Source organism: Muntiacus reevesi, chromosome 3, assembly GCF_963930625.1.
Source record: "Muntiacus reevesi chromosome 3, mMunRee1.1, whole genome shotgun sequence".
NCBI lineage: Eukaryota > Metazoa > Chordata > Mammalia > Artiodactyla > Cervidae > Muntiacus > Muntiacus reevesi.
In genome coordinates, this window is record NC_089251.1 from 177,148,694 (window position 1) to 177,173,598 (window position 24,905).

General features: G+C 37.7%; 1 protein-coding gene across 8 annotated transcripts in view; it reads right to left on the reverse strand.

The window, feature by feature from the left end:
• Positions 1-24,905, reverse strand: part of UTRN (utrophin) — a 538,989-nt gene that overhangs the window by 61,477 nt on the left and 452,607 nt on the right. For all 8 annotated transcript variants that reach the window (XM_065931202.1, XM_065931205.1, XM_065931203.1 and 5 more), the window contains 3 exons: positions 15,686-15,747; positions 13,974-14,048; positions 6,371-6,572 (listed from right to left, as the gene is read on the reverse strand). In XM_065931202.1, the coding sequence (XP_065787274.1) occupies positions 6,371-6,572; positions 13,974-14,048; positions 15,686-15,747 (339 nt within the window). The remainder of the gene's footprint in view (positions 1-6,370; positions 6,573-13,973; positions 14,049-15,685; positions 15,748-24,905) is intronic.

Consider the following 24,905-nt stretch of genomic DNA (forward strand, 5'->3'; position numbering starts at 1 on the left):
ATTAACGTGAAGCCCATACCATAAGTTCATGACAAATTTTAACAGTATATTTGACTTAGTCTGGAAGAATATACAGCCTAAAATCACTTTACACAACATATGAACTAGAAAGAACAAAATATAAAGCAAAATGAAAGTGCTAATTATAAAGCTAAAAAGATTTTATTTTTATAAACACTGAATTAAAATTTGCTAATAATTATATATGCAATATACAAAATAGCTACTGATATATATATAATACGCTTGTGACAATACAGCAAGAAAGGGATGATGTATCTAAAAACAGATGTAAGGAAACTGACTGGAAAATTAGCTCTATATTGAGGGTTTATAACTTGTTGAATACTTAAAACACTTGGTCTTCACTGATTTTTTTTTTAGCTCTGTCAATGCAGTTTCTATAAATTACTACTGCCGTTATAATAGTCAATGATCTTAAACACACAGGTGTGCAATCTTTACTTGGGAAAGTATCAAATTACAATTAAACACAAAATGTATTTAATTAACACTAGGAAATAGCTTCATATTATGCCAATGAGAGATCATTTCAATTTCACATATACTTTGGCTAGAAGAATAACTTTATGTTTAAAAGCACAGAGTTTTATTTATCTTTTTGTTAAAGAATTTTAACAAAAGTTAAAATCTTTCGTTAAAGTTGTATTTATTCTTTTGTTAAAGAACAAATGAGTTGTTTTATCAGATGTCACGCTGTACTGGATCTCGGGGCTGTGGAAAGGAAAATGCAGAAGCTACAAACATTAATGACACATGATCCTTGCTGTGAAATAACCCACAGTCTCGAAAAAATAAAGATAATAAAGACTGCTATCTTTACTATTTCACATAAGCAGCATCAGTTCTCAATTTCAGTTTTGGTTGTGAATTTTCTTATATTTTTCATACACAAGTACAACACATTCAAAACCTGTAACTAAATGTTTACATAATTATACGAGTGCATAAAATTTAGTAATTCATAACATTTAAAAACATACAAATATTTGTCTCATTTAATTTTAGGTAGTTTATTGTCAAACTGGACTTAAGTCTGGCTTATTGATATTTTTATTACTAATGCTAATTGATATCTTTCATTCTCAAATTATAAATACACAAGTAAGTTTCTGTATTCACACAATGACATATAAAGTATAAAATAAATTTATAAAAAGGAAAACATGCTTAGGGATTAGTAAAATGTATTTTCAAATAGTCCCTTGTGGAAATTCCTTGACTGTCCAGTGGTTAGGACTCTATACTTTCACAGACGAGGACTCAGATTCAATCCCTGGTTAGGGAACTAAGAGACTGCAAACTATAGGGCACAGCAAAAAAAAAAAAGTGCCCTGATAGCCCAGAGTTTATAACCTGTATTAAATTATACCCAACAAACTTACTGAACCCTTGCTATGTATGTGTACGACATTCAGAATTGACCTATGAAATAACTAATACTTAAATTTTAAAATAAATAAACCCATTATAAGCAGAAATCTAAACTTTGCATGCACATTCCAGTTTCTCACAATTATAGAAATACAGGTTTCAAATTAGCCTTAAACTGAGCCATGCTATGAAGTGTGTTTCTACTTCATATTTTTAAGGTCTTTCCTAATTATCACATCAAAAGAAGACCGTGTCTGTTTTTTACCCTCCAACACTCAGGAAATTATATTCTCTGGACAATAGACTTGCAGAAAATAACAAAAGGCTGTGCAAATGGACTAGCACATGAATATGGCTAAGGACAAAGTAAGCCCTTAAGGGAAAAAAAAAAAGATCAAACTCATACATATTGGAGGCTGACCTCCAATCAATGGTGACAGTACAACAAAGCAACACCTTCAGGAAGACTATTGAAAATGTCAATCATCCATTCATCGCACCACCAATGCTTAGGAAGGCTTACTGAGATCCCAGCACTGTTCTGGGTACCATAAGAGTAAGACATGATTCCTACCCATGCCTAGCTGGACAGGTGAGACAAGAAAACAGATAGAGAATCATAAGGAAATACACGATCGATCTTACGCATGGAAATAATCAGGTACAAGATCACTGTGGCTGACTAGTCGTTAATGATTGGTGTTTAGCCTAAATCGTTATTAGCCTCACAGCATTTAATAGAGAAGATAAGTCTAAAATCAACGTTGAAGACATGACATGGCTAGACCACCCTGACTAGGAGAAAGCAAATTATCATAGGAAAAGCCCAGACATGGGGACAGAGGAAGGGGATGTGAGCACTAGAGTCAAGATCCATTAGATACAGCAAGAACATGCATCAAGGGTAAATGATTGATAATGTTGCCCAGGTTATATGGAGCCAGATGATAGAGGGCTTTGATATTAAATATGTTACAGAATTTGAAAGGGAATAGGGAGACAATAAAATTTTTTAGTGAGTGACTACATTTCAATATTTAGTTCCCTGATAGTTTTCATAAGTTCTCCTGAAATTAATTTAGCCAGAAAGATATGTATTATACCTTATAAATAAAATTATATGCACCTTGGATAGTGGGGGAAATGACTTAACAATGCATCAAATGAGATTAATATTCTCTGCAGGGACAAAAATATTTAAACCAAATAATCCAGACTACTGCTTTAAATCTTAATTTAAATAAATTTGATTTCCATTAAATTTAAAAGGAAGATTGTAGAATTAAGACTTTTTAGCCCAGGAAGATTAAGACTGAGTGAGGCTGTGAACACATAAATGGAATCAATCTTATCTTTATAGTTTTTAAGGTACTTTCTAAATATACTAGATCATTTGCCCTTCACAATCACTTATGTATGAGAAGCGGAGCAGATATTTTTATCTCAGCTTTTCATCTGAAAAATTGAGATGCCAAAAATTAAGTGGTTCTCAAGTTGTAAAGCAACCAGCACCAAAAATTTGAATTCTTATCTTCCATAACAGAAGAAAATAGACTTTTTTCAGACAATTCAGAATATTAGAAGGTGGCACATGTTAAAAGCTGAAAGAAACAGTAAACAATATAATTTATAAAGTCCCATTTTTCTTAGATATGGCACTATAGTAGGAAAAATCAAGTGATCATCAAAAAACCTGAATACTAGTTACATATCTACCACTAATATACAGTAGGTAGCTGTGGATAAATTATCTTATCTCATTGGGTCAGTTTCTCAATCAGTAAAAAAAAGGACAGAATGGAAGATCCTTGAAGTCCTTCTGCTTCCAGAATTCTAGGACCTTCAGTCTGTGCATCATTTGTTATTTCAAGAGCTGGCTGAATATATTTCAAGAGCTGAAAATACCAGGTCTTGTTGCAACATGCTACACAAAGTAATGCAGTTAAAAAAAAAAAAAAAAATATATATATATATATATATATTTTTAATAGAAGAATATCAGATTAACTGAATGAATAGAATTTGGTCATGATACCATTTCCAAGGTTCAGAGACTTCTTAGGGGTCCATAATATCCTAGTGCATTCGATGGAGTAGATCACAGTTCTATTAGTTTCTCAAAGGAAACTAATGACTTGAAAACAGCTAATAACTCTTGTTTGAAGTGAAGTGAAAGTCACTTAGTGGTGTCTGACTCTTCGAGACCCCATGAACTACACAGTCCATGGAATTCTCCAGGCCAGAATACTGCAGTGGACAGCCGTTCCCTTCTTCAGGGGATCGTCTCAACCCAGGGATTGAACCCAGGTCTTCAGCATTGCAGGAGGATTCTTTACCAGCTGAGCCACAAGGGAAGCCCGATATCTCTTGCTTAGATAAATGAATAAGTCATAGTTGCTACAGAAATTTGGGTAATTAACTCTGGCCATCTGAGACTACCATCAGAGGAGTAACTGTTTTTTCCTTAGCTGAATTAGTGGCGCTTCTCTTCAAAATGGAAAACTCAACTGGATGACCACTGCTCTAACCCAGCATGGTTGTTGCTGTTTCTTTGGCATGCTGTTGCTGTTCAGTCACTAAGTCATGTCCAACTCTTTAATGTCTCCTGGAGTTTGCTCAAACTCATGCCCACTGAGTTGGTGATGCCATCCAACCATCTCATCCTCTGTCACCCCCTTCTCCTCCTGCCTTCAATCTTTCCCAGCATCAGGGTCTTATCCAATGAGTCAGCTCTTCGCATCAGGTGGCCAAGGTATTGGAGCTTCAGCCTCAGTATCAGTCCTTCCAGGAATATTCAGTTGATTTTCTTTAGGATTGACTGGTTTGATCTCCTTGCAGTCCAAGGGATTCTCGAGAGTCAAGGACTCTCTTTGGCATTGAAAGGGGATAAATCCTAAAAGCTCTTTTCTTTTAAAATGGAAAATTTCAAAATACTGTCTTTCTAAATAAGAAGCACTTATCTCTGTGTTGCATTTCTCATGTGTTCACATTTGATGGTAGAAAGTGATAATATGCCAAAATTTAACTCCCTGGAATATGAATCACAACATTTCACACACTGCTTCCTTCCCAATTAAGTGGCACTATTCCCTTTGGGCAGTGCAGTGAAAACAGCATATGTACATGTTATGGGCTGAGCTACATTCTCCTAAAATTGATATGCTTCAGTCCTAACTCCCAATGCCTCAAGATGCAACTATATACGGAGAGCCTTAAAACTGGCAATTAAGTTAAAATGAAGCATATAGGGTGGGCTCTAAACCACTATGACTAGAGTTCTTAAAGAATATTAGGACACAGACAGACAGAAGAAAAACCATGTGAGGAAACAAGGAGAAGAAAGCCATCTAAAAGCAAGGAAAGAGGCCTCAGAAGAAATCAGCCCTGCTGACATCATTAGTTTGGACTTTCAGCCTCCAGGACCGTGAGAAATAAATTTCTGTTGTTTAAGCTACCTAGGCTGTGCTGTGATACTTTGTTACGGCAGCCCAAGCTCACTAATATAGTGTGTTAGAGTCACAGATAATGATGAAGAGAGGGCAATTTAACATCTTCCCCAGTTCTTCCTTACAATATAGATCAAAATGCATACCTCTATCATACTCCATAGAGCTAAGGAAGTTCTTAACTATAGCTTTCTGGGGCATAAAATTAAGTGAAACATTTTGTAGATGAAACACCTAATTGATCAGTTATTTTAGTGAATTTACTACAGAAAATGTCTCTTATAGGTTTAAAAAAATTGAAGATCAACTTAACAGTGAATTAATACTAACAGGCATAGTTTTATCCAGGAAGTATAAAAATTGGAATTAAAATGAAATGCATTAAAATGTATTAGACAAGGAGAGACCAAAGCCCATGTTCATCATGGTAATGGAGATTCATGCTACCTGTTCTTCAGGGAGTTTCTTAAGAGCTCTCAACCACACAATGGAGATTTGATTATTAAAAAAGGCTTTGCTATGATATTTGTAAGTAATGAAAGATAAAAGATTTTTCTAACCCAAAGAATAAATGAATGTTAATTAAATCATCCTGAAAGCTATTGTAACTATCATTTACTTCTTGTATAGAATCAATCAGCTGCTTGCATTTATGAACTATCATCTATTTTCTTTCACTCTAAATCAAATAAAAGACTGATAAGCACAAATTTTCATATAGCTAATTAATGGAAAATAACTTTCAGAGTCTGAGAGAAAAACAAAAGAAAACAAAAGTTCTAATTTTCTTATTTCATCTTTGCATACTTTAACCCCCTACCAGAAGAATGAATAATTCCTAATATTTCAGAAATGTCAGCCCACAGCAGGGCTTTCTAGAATTGATTATTTCACAAATGCATTGTCACATTCAAGAAAGTCAAATTAATGGCAAATGAGTCATGCTGGAAGTAGGGAGTGCTCTCTATGTAACATTGAGTATCTAATTAAATTACAGATATTAGAGTGGCCTAAAGCATATGTTATTTAAAACACAATATATACACATAACCACAATTGCAATAAATAAAGCCAATACCAAAAGAGAAATTAAATCCTTTTAACCGCCATCCAAATTGCTCTTAAGTAGTCATACAAAAAAATGCAGAGTGGATTATTATGAACCAATAAATTTTTAAACTCAAAACAATAAATATAAAATTTTGTCTTTTGAAAAAATACTCTAAAAAACTGAGGAAGGAAATCAGACTTTTTTCATTAGGTTTCCTCTAGCACAGAGACTAAAAACACTACAAATCTGAAACTGAAGCAAGATCTTAAAATCATAGATGGACATTCTTCCTTGTTCCATTGTTGGTTAAGAACTCAATTTTTGGAAAGTCATTCAACAATTAACATAAATATTTCCACTGGGAAAAGTACTTTGAAAGTACTTTTTTAAAAATTCACTTACAAAAATTCAGATATTTTACATTGTCAAAAAATTTCATCAAATGATTATATTTTAATGGAAAAAAATGCAAACTTACGTATCATATACATTGAGGAGCCAGTTGAGACACATATCCACACAGAGAGGAACATTGACCAGATTCTTATGCATTTGTTCAAGGCCATCATAAGTTGTTGTCAGACAGTTGATGACATCTGGAACACTAAGAAGCTGATCATTTTGGTTCAGTTTGTGCTGTTCGAAAACTTCGTTTGTTGTATTCAACTCTAAGAGGTCCACTAATCAGGTGAGAAAAAGGAATGTGTACAGTCACTACATTACAGAACAACACTGAAACAAAGTCCTTACAGTCTTAGTTTTTAGCTTGATTCTTCTATTTAAGAATCTATCCTTTTTAGCTAATTTCAATTTTTAAAGAAATAAATAGCATTTCCATTCGTACGTCTCTAAAGTCTTCTTTTATCCACATCTCTTACATTCACACTTTTGAATCTATATTCTTGACACTTCTCAATATGACCTCATTTTTCACTCTACAGAATATTAGTTTTTCCTACTTTATTTTTCTGGTTTTCCTCTCTTCAGCCTCTTTGTACTTTTGAATGTAGGAAAGCATAAATCTCTAAGTCTATTCCTTATGGGGGATGTGTGTGTTTGTGTGTGTGAGAGAGAGTGCGTGTGTGTGTACTCAGTCGCTCAGTCAAGTCTGACTCTTTGTGACCCCATGGACTGTAGCCCACCAGGCCTCTCTACCCATGGCATTTTCTAGGCAAGAAAACTGGAACGGATTGCCATTTCCTACCCGTAACAGATACAGAGATCTTCCTGACCCAGAGACCTAACGCGAGTCTCTTGCATCTCCTGCATTGCCAGGCAGATTCTTCACCACAGTGCCACCTGGGAAGCTCTATTCCTTATGGTAGAACACCTAGAATATGACACTGCTCTTTTTCAAACTCCTGAGAACAGCCCACTCACCACTCTCCCATTCATTCTTTATATCACTGTGAACCTGATCATTCTTAAATAGTTTCTCCACATGCACATCACTAAATACAAAGTTCACTGAAGATATTTAGTGCCTAAAACAGGTTCTGTAGAAAAATAACAGCTCTCCACTGCCTACTGAGTCAAGTCTTATCTATATTCTAAGTTGCTTCAGTTGTGTCCAATTCTTTGCGATCCTATGGACAGTAGCCTGCCAGACTCCTCTGTCCATGGGATTCTCCAGGTAAGAATACTGGAGTGGGTTGCTGTGCCTTCCTCCTGGAGATCTTCCCAAATCAGGGATCAAACCCATGTCTCTTATGTCTCCTGCATTGGCAAGTGGGTTCTTTACCACTAGCACCACCTGGGAAGCACAAGCCTAATTTATAAGGCCCTCAAAATCTGGTGCCAAACTGGTTTGCTTTCTGTGACACTTTGGCAAATAAGTAACTTGTAACTAGGCAGGGGTAAAAGAGGCTCACAGGCCAGGACCCCCAGCCATGATGCCCATGTATTTCCTTCCACGGCTTACTCTTCATGGATGGAAACTCTACATGGGCATGGCTGGTGCTAGAGCATGCAGGGTGGGAACAGAGCAGAAAGTAGAAGAGCCCTGCTCTCAAAGATCACCAGTCTGAGAAGGAGGATAGGCATTCTGATGACTTCACTGAAAATGCCCTAAGAGAAGACATGGATTTCTATGAGAGCTATTACTGCCAGGGGAGGAGAAGCAGCCTAGAGAAAGCTCCCTGGGAAGGCAGGATTTGAAATAGACCTTAAACAGTAGATAAGACACAAGAGATCCATGTACAGCAAGGAAAGAATTCCAGGAAGAGAACATTGCTTGAGAAAAGAAAAGAATTCAAAGAAGTCTAGGCAGCTCCAAGAAATGATGACGGCAGTATGATGGTGTGTGGTCACACACGGGGCGGCATATGGTTACTGTGAGGCAGAAACACAGATGGCAGGCCATGTTGGCCCAGGGGAGGCCCTCCAAGGCCAAGGAGAAGAGTTTGGACAAATAGGAGAACTTTAATCTTTTCTTTTAATTCACTTTGAGTCAATCAGTAGCTAACTGAAAACAGGAAAGTATGTTAGATTATCAAACCACCACATATCTATACATCTATTGAGTATGGAGATGATGTCTAAATATAAACCTGTAGGTTTGGAAAATTACAGAACCCATGTGAACTTAAGGTTTGCTCAGGGAAACTACTGTGCTATAAAATTCTTCCCCAATCGCCATACTTAACTTTTTAACATTAAAAAATAAGTTTCAGAAAATTTTTTTATATGTAAATAACATTTTCTTTTTGCATAATACAAAATTGTTCCCTCAAAAATATGACCTATTTTGACAGTTTAATAAAATAAACAAACAGCTTCCTTTGTATTTTTTTAACCACTGAATAACCAGTAATTTTTAATTTTTAAAGACATTTATGAAATGTGTCTACTTTAGCTGCTTAAATACCATAGAATGATTTTTTTTTCCCTAAGCTATCTACAGTGGTAAAGAACAGCTTTAAAATTGTACAGATTAAAATGATTTCTAAATCAACAGAGAAGTCATTTCTTTCAATAGAGAGAGAGAATATAAAACACACACATCTAGATAAAAGATGAATCCATTTCCTTCGGATAGTAAAATTTCAGCTAATTACAAAAGTGACCTGTGTAAGCATTCTAGATGGTGTCAGAAAAAAACATAAAGAACCATCTAGAATTTTCATCGTCATTTTTACCCCATTTCTTGGCACGGTACACTATTTTCAATTATAACCTTGAAGAGGACAGGAGTAAAATTCAAATTTGTTCTTCAGAATGCTTGACAAAGAGAAGTGCGTAATAAATGACAGAGCCATAGAACTATAATTCCACACAGATATGGAGAAACGTATTCAAATACTGCCAAAATGTTCTAAGTTTTCTGAATTCCAACACTAATTCTGCCAGCAACACAGCACCGCTATTACATTCCCACATGGCATGAAGTGACAAAAGACCAAATTCCAAAAAGACCATTTCCTGGATCAGGCTGTCCTTGAATTTCTTCTAGAAAAGTCTCCTTTGTGATATACTTTGTAGCTGTGACAGTGATTTGCCACATCCCACAGACTACCATGTCTTCAATTTTTAGTGATTTATTCTGACACTTTACCTTCATGCCTAAGCCAGGAATACATCTCCCTGAAGTGTCACATTTAGGTACCTTTAACGACAGACTACATTTAAATCACAGAAAATGATGATTTTCTCTTTTCAAAGAGAGACAAATGACGGCTCAGTCATGCAGCAAATGAAATAAACAGAAGAATCATTTTCTACCAACTTTAAGGCTTTTCTTTAAACCCACAATGAAGCAGAGGGGGTTGAATGGAATTGAATCACCTTTCTTCAGTTCTGCAAAAACACACACTGTTTAACATCCGACCTTGGGCTTCTATGACTCTCCTCCTCTTGAAATGTTTATCCCTTCATAGCATCCTTCCTAGCTCCTCTTCCCCAGACATCTCAGAAATGTCAGTGGTGCTCAAGGTCTCATGTCTGCCCTTTCCCTCTATAAGCCTGATGCTCTCATTCACCTTCATTATTGTGGTTATTACTTCTCTCTGGAAGACTCTAGATTCTCTTCCTCATCTCCTGCTTGAATATCCGATCCATATTCCTGCTGTTTTGTTCCCAATCAGAGCTATACTACCTTCTTCCAGGAATCTCCACCTTAATACGAGCAAATAAAGGTTTTGCCTTTTCATGACATAGACATCCAGAGATGGTTAGATAGGAACACTGACTTAATGGGCATGAATTTGAGCAAACTCTGGGAGATAGTGGAGGACAGAGGAGTCTGCCATGCTACAGTCCATGGGGTTGCAAAGAGTTTGACATGACCCGAATTAGTGACTGAACAACAAGGCTGTTACTACCGTCCATAGATCTTTAGTCTGTAACTCCTGAGACACCCTAACACTTTCTTTTCACTCTCTGCAATCTATCAAGTACCAAATGCACCAGTCCTTAGTTCTCCCTCCTGCTCACAGATCTGTGTTCTTATCTCCCCTCCAACGATCAGCTTTCATCGTCTTTCACCTGAGCTCTTACTTGTCCTCTGTTCCCTTGGTACTATCTATCTCCTAACTTCGCAAAACAGAAAGCATTCTATAGTATCTCAATCTATAAAGAAAATATCCAAATATTAAATATAACACTATGAGAGTCTGAAGGACAAACAAGTGTCACATTAGAAAAGAACTTAATCTATGAGATGCAAGATCAGGAGTGACCTAATCTGAAGCAGAGTAGCCAAAAAAGCCTGCTTAGAGATGCATGACAGTTAAACTAGGACCTAAAAAGAAAGGGAATGAGCTCTTCAGGCAGGAGGAGCAGAAAACAGAGCTTGCCCTTTCAGCATCCTCTCGAACTACAAGAGTCCACTGTGGGCCATGATGAATGAGGAGGATGGAGAGATGGGCCGTGGTAAAGGCCGTCCCATGCGGAGGGCAGCAAGGCTGTTGGAAGCAGGGGAATTGTGTCTGAATTGACATTCCTTGAGTGTGGGAACAAAGTCTCTACTGTTTTATCCCCTGCCCAATCTGGAAGCCCAATAAATGAAAGAACAATGGTAGCAACGACAGTATGCCCTCTTGGTGAGGACACTATGATGGGCGGAGATTTACACAGAGAGAGACAACTGTTGATTCAAAGCAGGTGCGGATGCAGACGGCGCAATCCTCCTCACATTATCTGTCACACAAAGGCACGCGAGGGGCGCTCGATGGGAGAGAAAGTCGTTACAGGCCATCATAAAGTTCTGGAAAAGCTGGAGGCAGGTGGGATTAGCTTGTAAATGTTTCCAAAAGAAGTAAATTTTTAACAGCATTGGAAGGGAATAAAGGGTTGCAGACAACTGCAGAGGAAGGGTCAAGGCATTTCGAGTAAACGGAAAAGATGGGAGAGGAAGGAGCAGATTAATCATAAACAGGGGAGCTGGACCAGGGGTGCCAAGGACTCACTAGGAGCTCAATGGGGGCTGAGAAAGTGGAGGCCAGGTGGCCCTGAGGACATCACCTCAAACGTTCACAATCAAACACAACCCAGCCCGTTTCTAAGTGAGCACCACTAAAGGTCATTTAGTTTAGAGGTGGGAGGCATGTCTCTTCTGCTCCTCTCCAGTTTGAAGGGATGAGTTGAAGGACAGAGCTTTTTCTTTAGGACTCAGAGAACCCACAGAAAACAAGTAAATGTGTTTAATCTGTTTATCTGCCCACAAGTATTACTGAAAACTGGGCCCGTGTTCACAGTGATACAAAGCCATCTCCTGTCAATGGAGAGGCTTCCCTCATAGCTCAGTTGGTAAAGAATCCGTCTGCAATGCAGGAGACCCTGGTTCAACTCCTGGGTCAGGAAGATCCCCTGGAGAAGGGAAACGCTGCCCACTCCAGTATTCTTTGGCTTCCCTGGTGGCTCAGCTGGTAAAGAATCCACCTGCAATGCGGGAGACCTGGGTTCACTCCCTGGGTTGGAAAGATCCCCTGGAGAAGGGAAAGGCTGCCCACTGCAGTATTGTGGCTGAGTCATCTGCCATCATTCTACAGCTCATCCGGCCTGAGAAGTCCTTCCAGGTCTGTCAGCTGGAGGCCAGACTTGCAGCTGAGCCTCTTTCAAAACTGCTGGTACCCTGGCCCGACTGAGCTCCCTGAAATCCCTTCTGCGTGTTCCCAGTTCGCTTCCTCTTCCCTTCCGGCTGAACACACAGATCACCAGAGTGAACAGGCTTTCTATTTGGGAACTGGTCATTCTGCCATCCTTGCTGTGACCGCTACAATCTGCCAATCATCGCTGGCGCTCCGAGGATGATGGGCTTCCAGGCCATGTCAGCCTCTCGTCCACTCCCTCACTTGGAGGTTTTTTCAGCCCTTCAGACAGCTCTTCCACATGTAGCTTCCACCACATTAGTCATTCAGTTGGGTTCAACTCTTTGCAATCCATAGCTTGCCAGACTCCTCTGTTCATGGGACTGCATAGGACTGCATTGTCATTCCCCTCTCCGGGAGATCTTCCCAACCCAGGGACTGAAACTACATCTCTTGCATATCCTGCATTGGCAGGTGGGTTCTTTACCAGCTGAGCCACCAGGGAAGCCCAAACATAGCTTAAGTGCTTTTTATTCTAAAGCTTTGCCTTGCTATATTTTCTTGGAATGGTTCTACACATCTCTTTCCTCAACTGTCCTCACATAACCAGCTTAAACTGTACTTTTAATTTTTACTGACCTAGCAGATTTTTAACCTTAATATATCATTTCTAAGGGTAACCTGCAAAGCTTCACTGAATGGCCTAGACATACAACAACTGTTAACAAAAGGTAGCAACAAGAATATTTGGAATTATTCAAGTTATGCTGTTATAAGCATAAAGGCACATGTCACTTTCCATATTAACTACCTGATAAGGCCTAAAAGTTCTCTGAGTAGACTCAATCATCTATACTCTGTTGCAAAGCATTCATATTGATACTTAAATTTAGGTTATGGGAGAAGTAATAATCCTTTAGTAAAACTATCATGTATGTGTGTTAGTCCCTCGGTTGTGGCTGCCTCTTCACGACCCCATGGATTGCAGCACACCAGCCTTCTCTGTCCATGAGATTTTCCAGACAAGGATACTGGAGTGGGTTGCCATTTCCTTCTCCAGGGAATCTTCCTGCACTGCAGGCAGATTCTTTACCAACTGAGCTAAAAGGGGAACCCAAAACTATCATAGATTACCATTACGAACATACACTCTACAGGTTAAAGTTCATATTGATAATATTAATTGTCTCAAGTCACTGTGTTACATGAACACAGAGCTCTAAATGCATACAGAATTAGGGTGCTGGAGAAGACTCTTGAGAGCCCCTTGGACAGAAGGAGATCAAACCAGTCAATCCTAAAGGAAATCAACCCTGAATATTTATGGGAAGGACTGAAGCTGAAGCTCCAATACTTTGGCCACCTGATGTGAAGAACTGACTTACTGGAAAAGACACTGATGCTGGTAAAGACCAAAGGCAAAAGAAGGGGGTGTCAGAGGATGAGATTGTTAGATAGCATCACTGACTCAATGAACATGAATCTGAGCAAACTCTGGGAGATGGTGAAGGACAGGGAAGCCTAGTGTGCTGCAGTCAATGGGGTCACAAAGAGTCAGACAAGACTTAGTGACTGAACGACAACAATGGTCAATTCAAATTTGGATCAGGAATATAATTTTTCAGTATTTCTTTATTATATGATTGCTCTGAATTAAACTGTTCCGAACCCTATGCTCCAAATGAATCCTACAGATGAATACAAAGTACTAAAAAGGCAATGATCTACTACTTCGATTCCTTGATTTAATCCTTTTAAATTGGGTGGCAGCATAATTTTTGAAAAAGCTTTTTATGTGACTCCTGTATTTTGGTTAATTTTGCTCTCCAACTGAGAATGGCGTATGTTCATTTGTTTTACTACTGCATGCTTGCTGACGGGGCGAATAGAGCATTCACAGAAACACAGCCAACTCCTTGAGCGAGGTACACTGAAAATCAGATTAACTCGACAAACACATCACCCTCTTCATTTATCTTTGTCTTAAAAGAAAAAAAAAAAACAAGAAAGGCAATCCAAACAACAGAGTGATTAAATCTGGCAGAATAAACTCACAACATAGTGCTTTTTGGAGTCTTCGGATTTTGATGGCTGTACGGTAGGCAGAGAAACGTACGTTATTCAGGTCAGCTGAAATGGAAAATGGAACACATTCAAAAAGCGTGCTTAGGATTATTTAACTTACATTGAATGGCAAGAATATATCTGTTCACTTCAATGATGGAAAATCATTATGTCTTTTCACATGAAAAGGTCTTTTCCTAAAATCCACAGCGTTTACAAGAAAATAATCAAATGTTCACTAGAACCATGGTGAGATACTTTCCAAAGCAATGCTCTATGGATCTCAAGAAAGCATTTTCAAACAGGAAAAGGAGGGAAATGAGGAAAGGGAAACATGGCCTGTTGACTTTCCATGGCTTAATAAATACATCACACCACAGGCTGCCTTCTCTACTGCTAAGAGGGATTCTCTTCCAGGGCATTTCCCCACAAGGACAATCAGTTTTCTGCCACCTAGGCGTCCGTCTCACTACTCACAAAGCACGTCTTATGTCTATGCTCCTTCTGTCCTGCTCTATTTCCTTCTTCCACCCTTTAATCAATCTGGTTAAAATTATACAATAATCAATATTCCAATCTTTAGAAATAATAGATTAACTCCAGTTAATAATACCATATTGCCTATTCAAAAGTTGCTAAATGAATAAATCTTATAATTCTCATCACAAGAAAAAGAATTATGTAACTACGCTTGATGATGGATGCTAACTAGACTTATCATGGTGATCATTTCACAATATATACAAATATCAAATCATTATGCCGTACACCTGAAACTAATGTAATGTTATATATTATCTTAATTTTAAAAAACCTGAAAGATTTAGCATCAAGTTGAGAAAAAAAAGACACTGGGATTTCTTTCTCCTAAAGATAGAGTGTCCATAAGAGAAATTAGAAGAGTTAATCTCTAATTCTTAACATTGGCATGCTCATTTTATAAACTAAAACAATCCAATGGTTTGTCTTTTGCTTGTTCAACCTTTGCAACTGTCCTCGCTCATCCAAGAGAAAGCTCACACAGAAGCCTGATATATACAGAGATAAAAGGAGTGCCCCCTCCTTGCTGAAATGGCAGTGTGGATGAGAGCCTTGGGGTGCCACTCCCCTTCTCCAATGGCACTTTAGATGCCCTGTAAGGAAACTCTTTCAAAGCCACGGGAACGATCTAAGAGAAGCAGTAATAATAATCAGCTCACAGCCATATTCTACTAGAAATCTACAATGTTAGGATTCTCATCTCACGTGTTCTCATGCATTTTTATTAAAGTGAATTTAGCTTTTAATGACTACTTAGACAGAATGAAATTAGACAAGCTAATTTAATAATATTTACTAAATAAAGAGTGAGCAAAAAGTAAATATGAAGCAGTGGATTACAGGCTGTTGTACTCTATTGTTTTGTTTTCACACAAAGCTGAAGCTTAAGATGATACAATATGAGGGAGGTAAAACCAATTACACTTCTTTTAAAATCAACCTTCTTGAATTCACGCTATTGTGAACCATACATTCTCTTAAGAAAAGTAAAATCTGTTTACTGCATTGCCCTTAGAAATTCAACTGCTTTTACATGCCCATGACATGGTCCTTTAAACATAATATGCCACATAAGGAAAACTGGTGACTAGAGTCCATTTAAGAATATACAATTCTCAAGTTGTTGAAGTCAATTAATTACTATTAACTAAAATAACACTCACCAAGGGATTGAAAGAGTTCGGTCATTTTAGGATGATCCCAACAGGTTGTCTGTGTTTGATGACTAGGAAAAAAAAATAATACATTTAAATAAAAGACTGTATAAAATAGTAATTGCTACACAGAAAATATCCAAACAGAATTCTTATTCAAATTTTTAAGAATACATACAAAATTATCCCCTTGATGGATCACTCAGGTTTATTAATGTTTTGGCCAAAAAGCTTGTTTGGGTTTTTCCAGTTATTATTTAGCCCAGTTATTATTGTTCTGGCCAAAAGCTCATCTGGGTTTTTCTGTAACATCTTATGGAAACCTGAATGAACACTTTGGCCAACCCAATACTTAGTATATGAAACGATATTAGATTTTTGTTTGAGCAATTATATATATAGATTATACATATATAATTATATATATATATATACAGACAGTACAGATGTATACATATGTTTTATCTGTTTCAAAAAGAATTGCAACTAAAGATTAAAACCTAGGTATAAAATGTGACTGTCACGGACCCTGGAGCCTCTGGCTTGACGTAGCCAGACAGATGTAGGCCCCTAAATAACTGCACCTGTGTCCGGCTGATGTAGATTCTTATTTAGAATAAATTCTCTGAGAGCAGAAGTGCTCTGAAGAGCCGCTTAACTTTAGGAGTCCTAATCAAATTTCCAGAGAGGGAAATGAGGAGAACTGTGAATAACACCTGCATCACACAATCCACTGAGTCTTCCTCCTCTTTAACCTCGTCTTTCCTTCTTCACTGTATATGTGCCTTCTTACCCTGTGGGGATCCACTCAGACCTCACACCCTTAGAGTACAAAGATTAGTACAAAGATGATCTTAAGTTGAAGACATCTGAGAGTCAACAAATGGAGAAAGAAGCTTTGTCAGAGCTTCCTTTATCTGACTTAAAGTAGTATCTTCTAGGAAACAAGGCTCTCCAAGAAAGTCTCTCCAAGAGAGTTTCAGGGCTATGAAAAAAACAGAAAAAAACACTCACACCTGCACAAACAAATACTATCACAGATGTTCTTATCTCATGTTTGTTCTCCTCAAGAAACACATGTGTTTCCTAAAGAAACCTGCTGGGTTTTCTCATAGGAGCCTTTCTCTACCCAATTCTTTTCCCCTATTGCATTGGGTACATAAGCCTTAAATTCCAACCACTTTTTTGAGTTACTCATCACTGAATGCAGATTGCATCCATAAATAAACTCTTTTCTCCTGCAAATTTGCCCTTTGTCACCTTAATTCACAGGCCTCCAATAACTGAACCTGAGAGAGTGGAGAAAAAGTTGTTTCTCTTCCCTGATATGCTCTTCATGAACATCTATATTCTTCACTCCCCTTACATATGCATTTCTCTTTTGCTATTTTAATTTCATACTCTTCTTTCAGCCTCCTCCAGTTAGCCAGTATTTTTTATAAGTATTGAACAGTTTTTTCTCATGATCCTTATCCTTTGCTTTAAAAGCAAGTTTTTGTACTTCCTCTTTTTCAGTAACTTCCAAAACTAATTAGAAGTTTGGGGGAATAAGGTGAGGGTAATAGAGATCAATGCAGTGCTTAAATTAGGTTCCTTCTTTGTGTATATATGTGGTGAACAGCTCTTCAGTGGGTCAGTGGCCTTATTTAAAATAGTTTACTGTTCATTATCTAGGTCAGAATAGAGTAATAACATTTAATAGTACTCAAAAGACTTCTTAGATAACACTCAGTTCTTATAAAACTGTTTAGTAGGCTAAGTAAAATCGCACAGTACACAAGAGACAGTGATATTAAAATACTCATACAATCAAATGTCAGGGAAATTATTTTTAAAGCCTAAGTAATATATCAAGAAGTGAGGCATGTCACTGGAAAAAGAACATAATCAATACCTTTGTACACAAGTAATAGAACCCCCTAATAACTCATATGTTGCTTCGAAAAAACATTTCAAGTTTAGATTTGAAACTGGGTATGTAAAATGTCCTAGAAATTTCAAAATCTCAAACAAAATAACATATGTTCAATGTGAAGGTCTATCTTAGGAAGAGTTAGAAAGTTGTCTGACTCCTCTACCTGGTTCCCGATACCAATGTGAAGGCAAATATCTCCAAATACTTTGCTACTAAACACCAACCAAATCATTCTACTCTTTGACTATCTAAATTATTCCAAAGGCCATGGAAAAAGTACCAAAGTTATGTGCCCTGAGGCTTTTTTTTTTACTGTTCATAGTGTGGCCTGTACTGAATTGAAATGCAAAATCTCAGATTCCTAAATCGACTGAATCAGAATCTTCATCTCATCAAAATCTCAAGTGATTCATATGCACATTCAAGAGAAGTACTGACCTAAAAGACTCCTAATACAAATGAAAATAAAACATGAAAAAGATACCTCCAAATTTTTCTAATAAAACAACTTCCTCCCTATTACCAATAAGACTTTTAAAAGAAAAGGGAAGAAAAAGAATTAAAGAAGGACTTGCTGAAAATAGAGTGCAATCCAAAGAAATTCATCACAGGTTCCCAGTTTTTAAGAGAGCCTACTAGGATTCACTCGAGCTCTTGTCTCCTCCTTGGAGTAATTTCAATCCCCATGGCAACACTACTGCTTAGAGACAGACACCCCATCGTGAAGGACCAAACCAAGGCTCAAGAACCAAACTAAAACTATGAGAAATGCAGAGCCAAACTTTATACCTAAACAACAAACAGACACACACTTTCTCTAGAATCACAAGTGTGGTGCTTTGGCAAACAACCTCTATGGAATCACAAGGGAAAAATACCAGCAACTAGTCAGACAGAGGACTGAGAAATCAGTGAGAACACCCGCCTGCTAATGGCTCTTTTTAGTGAAGCCATCACTAAGAGTTGAGGGAACACACACATTTGGCAAACAGATGGAGGGCGGGAAACGGCACCTCCCCTTGTGAATTCAATACCAGTTGATTCATTAGGCAGAACTGCCAACGCTGAAAATAAACACAGCCTCTGGTTACAAAAGTAAAACTGCAGCTTACCAAACAACAGTTTTTTTTAAAAAAGTAGTAGATGCAACTGACTGTTGGATTTTCTTTCATTCTTTTTTTTTAAGTGGGGGGAGGGTTTTAAAGCAAAATCCACAATCAATCCAAAGGCTCAAAGTATTTGAACAGCTGCAGATTGTTCAGTTCATCCTGCCAAAATGCTCCCAGTCCTCCCAGAGGAGGCAACCAAAACAGAATAAAAGTAGCATTTCCCCCCCAAAATAACAACAGTTTAGGTTCTGGCCAATCTCAAATAGGAAAGAGGAGTAGAACTTAATATTGTACAACTTGACAAACAATAAAATAAAACTCCAATTTTGTTACTAAAAATCATCTTAAGAGGGAACCAACACAGGGTCTAAGAATAAATGAAAAATTAAAAAAAATCCACCAAAGCAGCAATTAGGAGTTAAGTTCAGATCATGTGATGCAAACAACAGTGAGAATATGTGACATATAACTAAGCAGGTGCCTAGCCTGCTCGCGTCAGGGAAAACTGTGAAGGCCTTTGATGTGGGTCAGAAATTAGTGAGTTATACACCTGTGTGGCTGCTTTTATCTTTAAGCTATTTTAAACTCTACAAAATGAAGAAAACCGATAGTAATGCAAATGATTTTTTGTCCACAGAAATGCAAATTGTGTCCACTCGAATGCAACTGATTATTTTCCTGATGGATACTGACCAGTTTGTCAGCTTTGCATCCATTGTTAGTTCATTTCAGCATGCCTTACTTAACTATAAAGACTAATATTTAGTATTCTCCTTGGAACCTGCTAGAACTTTTTATCCATTCCCTTATTATTTAGTGAATGCTCTTTTTATATTTGTACAAGTCAAGATTTTCCACAGTTTAAAAATTTTTTATATATTTACATTTTAAAATTTTTAATTTTTTAATTGAGATACAATATACAGTAATGGCCTATTATTTGAATGTGCAATTTGTACCAAGTACTCTCCTAAACTCTTTCTATATGTAAACTCAAAACCAAATAATAATTCTATGAGTTTGGGGCCAATATTATCTCCACTTTACGAATAAATGAACCTAGGAAAAACTTAGATAACTTGTTCAAGGTCAGAGTTTGTAAATAGTAGAAAGGGAATTTGAACCCAGATGGTCTGATTTTAAGCCTGAGTTCTTAATATGGATGTGTACTTGCACGATTGAGGTTTTAAAATATTTCTGATGAAGCTGTCTAAATTTGAGTCCAAGGTCCATCATTATAATCATTACAAACAACCTCATCTCCCTTGCTTCTCTCACTCCTGGCAAAACCCAAGCATGGATCAGCTCAATTACTTGCCTTCTCTAGACCAGAGCAGCTGTGCATGAATACAGCTGGAGAAAATCATTCAACAGACTGATTTTACTTTAAATGTTTGACTTCAAACCTCAAATGTCCAAGTGCTGGCAAATGCACTGCATTCCCTAATAAAGTGCTTCCCAGAGCCCAAGGCAACAATTACCACCACCATCTCACTCCCCAAACCTAAGTAAATTTCCCTGCCTGTCTTAGTATCATTTAACTCGGTCTCACACTTTACTGAAAAAACTAAAAACCATCACACTAGAATTTCTTCATCTTCCCACCTCTAAATCAACAAGCTTCCCTCCATCTGCCATATTATATGCTTTCCCCCTTTTTAAAATGAGTGACCCCTTCTCCTATGAAATGCCAATTCTTCCCAAAGATTTCTAAATAACTCTTGTGCTGATTATCAACTCCTCTCAATAACATTAGGTTCAGAATGCAGATGTAGAAGGGTTGGCCATCCTTATTCTCAATCTCTCACTCACACACACGTACACTCACTCACTCATACCCTATCTTGAATCTGCATTTTCTGCCACCTAGGACCCCTTTTGTCTTCTTTACAGACAAAGTTTTCAAATGAATAGTCCACATCCTCTGGGTTCATTCAGGACTTAAGTCACTTTATTTGGATTTTAACCTCACTCCACCCAAACTGGTCTTGTCAAAATTATCAAGGCACTCCATGTTGTCGAGTGGAATGCCTGCTTTTCTGTCTTCAGCTCATTAGACCTCTCCTCATAAGCAAAGAGAAATAGGGTAGAGGCTTCAGAAGTAAGTTATCCAGTGTAGTAAACACTGAGACAGGCTATGTAAAAAACAGAATATCCAGAATGAAGTTGACGTAGGCAAAATGTACGCTATTTGAACACTTTCTTTACATATACAAGTTATATGTAGGGATCAAGCAGAGCTCCCAAGCAATCAAATTTGCATTCAGGTGACAAAAGCATAAAGACTAAAACACATTTTGGCAACCTCATGTGATATCATTTATCTGAGTAATATCTTTTTAAAGATCAAAGAGGTGACATTTTGGAATTTATAATCCCCTCAATCTTGGTTTCATCATGCATGAATATACGAAGAATATGGAATACACCTGTCATAATGTTGATTCATACTTTGTGTGCATGCTTGTGCGTTTGTGTGTGCTCGTGTGTGTGACTAGCGTTGAGCGGACTTGGGAGGAGACAGGGCAGTAGATGAGGATGCTGTGTGCGGGTAAACATATTTGTTTCTCTAGTTATATCTAACTTCTTAAAACTTCACTGATATTTTCTACCATTCTCTAAGCTTTTAAAGGCATAAAATCCAGGATTATATTTTTGGAAACCTAAGAATGAATCTAAGGGGAAAAAAGTATGAATGTCAACATTTCAAGAAAAAAAAAAGAAAACTTTTCTGTTCAAAATCCAAATAAGATATATGATCCCATGGATGTCATACAACCATAAAAAATGCCATTTGTCATGATAATGAAAACATAGCTGTAAACAATGGATAATCTCTTGAATTCAATTATAAAATGCTATTACAAAGAAACAATAAACTCAAAATACAGTCACTTGTGCTAAACCCCACCAAGACTTAATACCTAACCCAACTGCAGTTTCACCCTCTCCCAGGAGTGGAATAAACCATTAGTCTGAAATGTCCTGGTCAGCACTTGTGAGGGAATCCAAATAAGAAGACTCTTACATTCCCTTCCCAATAAAGTAAGATGACCTGGCCTGAAACAATCCTTTCTTTTCTTTGGCTAATAACTTCCTTGTTATCAGCTCCTTCCTTTCCCTCCAGTTTCTATAAAAGCCTTCCATTTTGTACAGTTCCTTGAAGCTGTTTTCTATTTACTAAATGGGATGCTGTCCACTTCATAAATTGTTGAATAAAGCCAATCACATATGCACATTTACCTAGTTGAATTTTGTTTTTTAAAAATGCACTTAAAAGTTCTCTCACACGTAGGAGCAGGCTCAAAGACACCAGCACGTAAAGAGCTATACAGAAGCAGAGCCTACAGCATACCCCGAAATACACGTGTCAGCATCCCACGCATGGATGATGGAACAGTAAGGCAAGGTTTGTTTGCGTGTGTTTAAGTAAAGTCGTTGGATTAATGACCAAAGTGGATGTGCCTGGGTGGGAGGGGAGATACAGCAGAGACAGGTGACAATGGTCTTAAGGCAGTGGAAGACTGACTGCAAGAATAAAACACTTGACAAATGCAAGAGAGCCTCCACTCTGGTGATATCTCTACGTCAGCTCAGAACTCAAAGGAAGCCCCGACCTCACCCAACTCTACCCTCCGGTCTCTTTAAGCCCTCAAACTAGGGAGAATCAGACCATCAACCAACACATAACCAACAGAAGACCCACAGGTCATCCATTGAGCACTGGCCCTGCTGTGTCCACCCTTGCCTGAGGATGTTAACCTCAGGTTTCTGCTCCAACTAGAGTTCAGTTTATTGTTGTATCCTTTAAGTTTTGCTTTTCAAAGCTGAACGTGTTATCATTCAGTTTTTTAAACAGAACTATTTTTTCTCTTTCACATTTATTTTTATTTTTTCAAAGATCTTTTTTAATGTGGACCATTTTTAAAGTTTTTATTGAATGTGTTACCATATGGCTTCTGTTTTACGTTTTGGTTTTCTAGCCCCGAGGCATATGGCATCTTAGCTCCCAAGGACCCATACCCCCTGCATTGGGAGGCAAAGTCTTAACCACTGGACCATGAAGATAGTGCCATTTCACATATATCTTAAATGAGAAATTAATTCTAATTTTTACTACAGGGTTGTATTGAATCTTTTACTGTATCATTTCAGGTTATAATCAGTACAGAAAAAGGTATTCTATTTATTTCACAATTTATTTGATCATTATTATTTCTGTACCTTTTGCTAATTGTAGTGACTGTTTAAAAAACTGAATCATTACAAATTCAATATCATTCTTTTCCTTCCCTTAATGATCCCTCAGTGATCCTTCCTATGCTATATGGTAAGCCTTTATTAATTGCTTCCCTGACCCTAAAAATCAAAATGTACAGTACAACTGATGGTGCTGTTATAAATCAATGAAGCTGAGTAATCCAGAGGATTCCAAGCCAAAATTCCACTTCATGGTTATATCATCTCTGGCACCAGCAACGTATGGATGAATGACAGGAAAGATATCTTCTCAAGTCCTGAACTAGTCAATATATTTCTAAGATAATGTCAACTCCACCTAAATTATCTCAAGAAACTATTTACACTGGTAAGTACTCTAGAAGTTGCCCATTTGGGGCTGCTGCGGAGCAGGCAGTCTGCTGCTTAGTTTTCGAGTGAGCTAAGCTATGCTCCTTTGTCTGAAGCTGCCCCCAAGCCCAGGAGGTTAAGTGATCCCAAGGTACTTAATTCTCTCATAAAGCAAATTCATTCTTACCTCCTCATCAGCAGATTCGGCCCAGTGAGTTTTAAATATTTCATTTTCAATAAAAATAAAGTCACAGATCATTTCTTGGAAAAGCAGACTCTCTAGGACATTCTCTTATATTTCTATTTCATTTATTTCTTTATCATTAAAATCAAAAACACAAAGCCCCATTTCTGGAAAGAGACTCAAAGCATGTCCCAAGACTTCTCCACTTAAAATTCTGGAACCAAAAAGACACCCTTTCCCATCCTGATGAAGGAGGAGAGAGATGAAGGCTGCTTTGGGAAGCCTTTCAGAGAGAACTGTATCTTTCATTGTTAAAAATATCTTTGTTGTGGATTTATTTTGCTTTGGGATGAGCTTCCTTAACCTTTAAAGATAAAATGTTTTATGTTAATTTCTTTTCTGATGTTATACCTTTGTTAGCTCTGAGTTCCTGGTGAGGCTGGATATTTGAATCTCCCAAGCTGCCATTCCTCTCTGCTCTTATTAAGGGGAGAAATATTTCACCTACATCATCTAAGCAGGGTTCACAATTCCTCTAAAGAAATAAGCATTAATTCTCTCCTTTAGACTATACATACATAATGAGACAAGTATATACAGTTTATGCAAATAAATTGCATGACTGCTATAAAGAACAACTACTTGCTCTCCAAGATTTCATTTACAACTATAAACTTCATCTTTTTTTCTAGGAATTGATGAATTAGGGCAGCAGAGGGTGCCCTTGGGAGGCAAGAAAGGGGTCCAAAACAGTACTTCAGGATTACCCATAATGAACACAAGGATGGAAAAGGAAAACATAAAAGAGATGTAATAAATGGAGGGAAATCTTGATTTAGACCTATTCATAAGGAGGCTTTAGAAAAGGCAGAGACTGCAAGGTAGTGGTATTTGTAGCTGAAGATTCATTTGTTCTGGTGAATACATTGTAAGATTGAGGAATGTCAGCTGTAGGGAAGGTGACAGGTATTATCTACATAATCAGAGATGACTAAAGTCTTCATGTTAAAGTTGGGTGTGTGTGACTGCATTAGAAAGAATTAAACTTTGTACTTTAGATTCTAATGGGGAAAATAAAGCTATAGAACTGAGCTGTGAGCTTGAAACTGTCATAAAGAGCAGGATCATCATCATCTGTACCAAGACCAAGGCTTACACGTGGGGTTTGGAGAAGCCACTGCGGAGAGAGAGGAAAGCTCTATTTCCTAACTACCCCTCGTGAAATTCTACGAACCAGGATGGCTTACTTAACAAGCTAAATAAGGTGGAGCAGCAGCTATGCTAAAAGCCGCAGGGAATCTATAAGCCAGTTTGCTGGCCATGCTCCTCACAGATGGAAATCTCAGTGTCAGAAACCTCCAGACCCTGTGTATGAGAAAAAGTAGAGGAGGGCCAGGCAGTCTTCTCCCTACACCTCCAAACAGTCCCCATCCCACTGGCAGGACTGTGGCG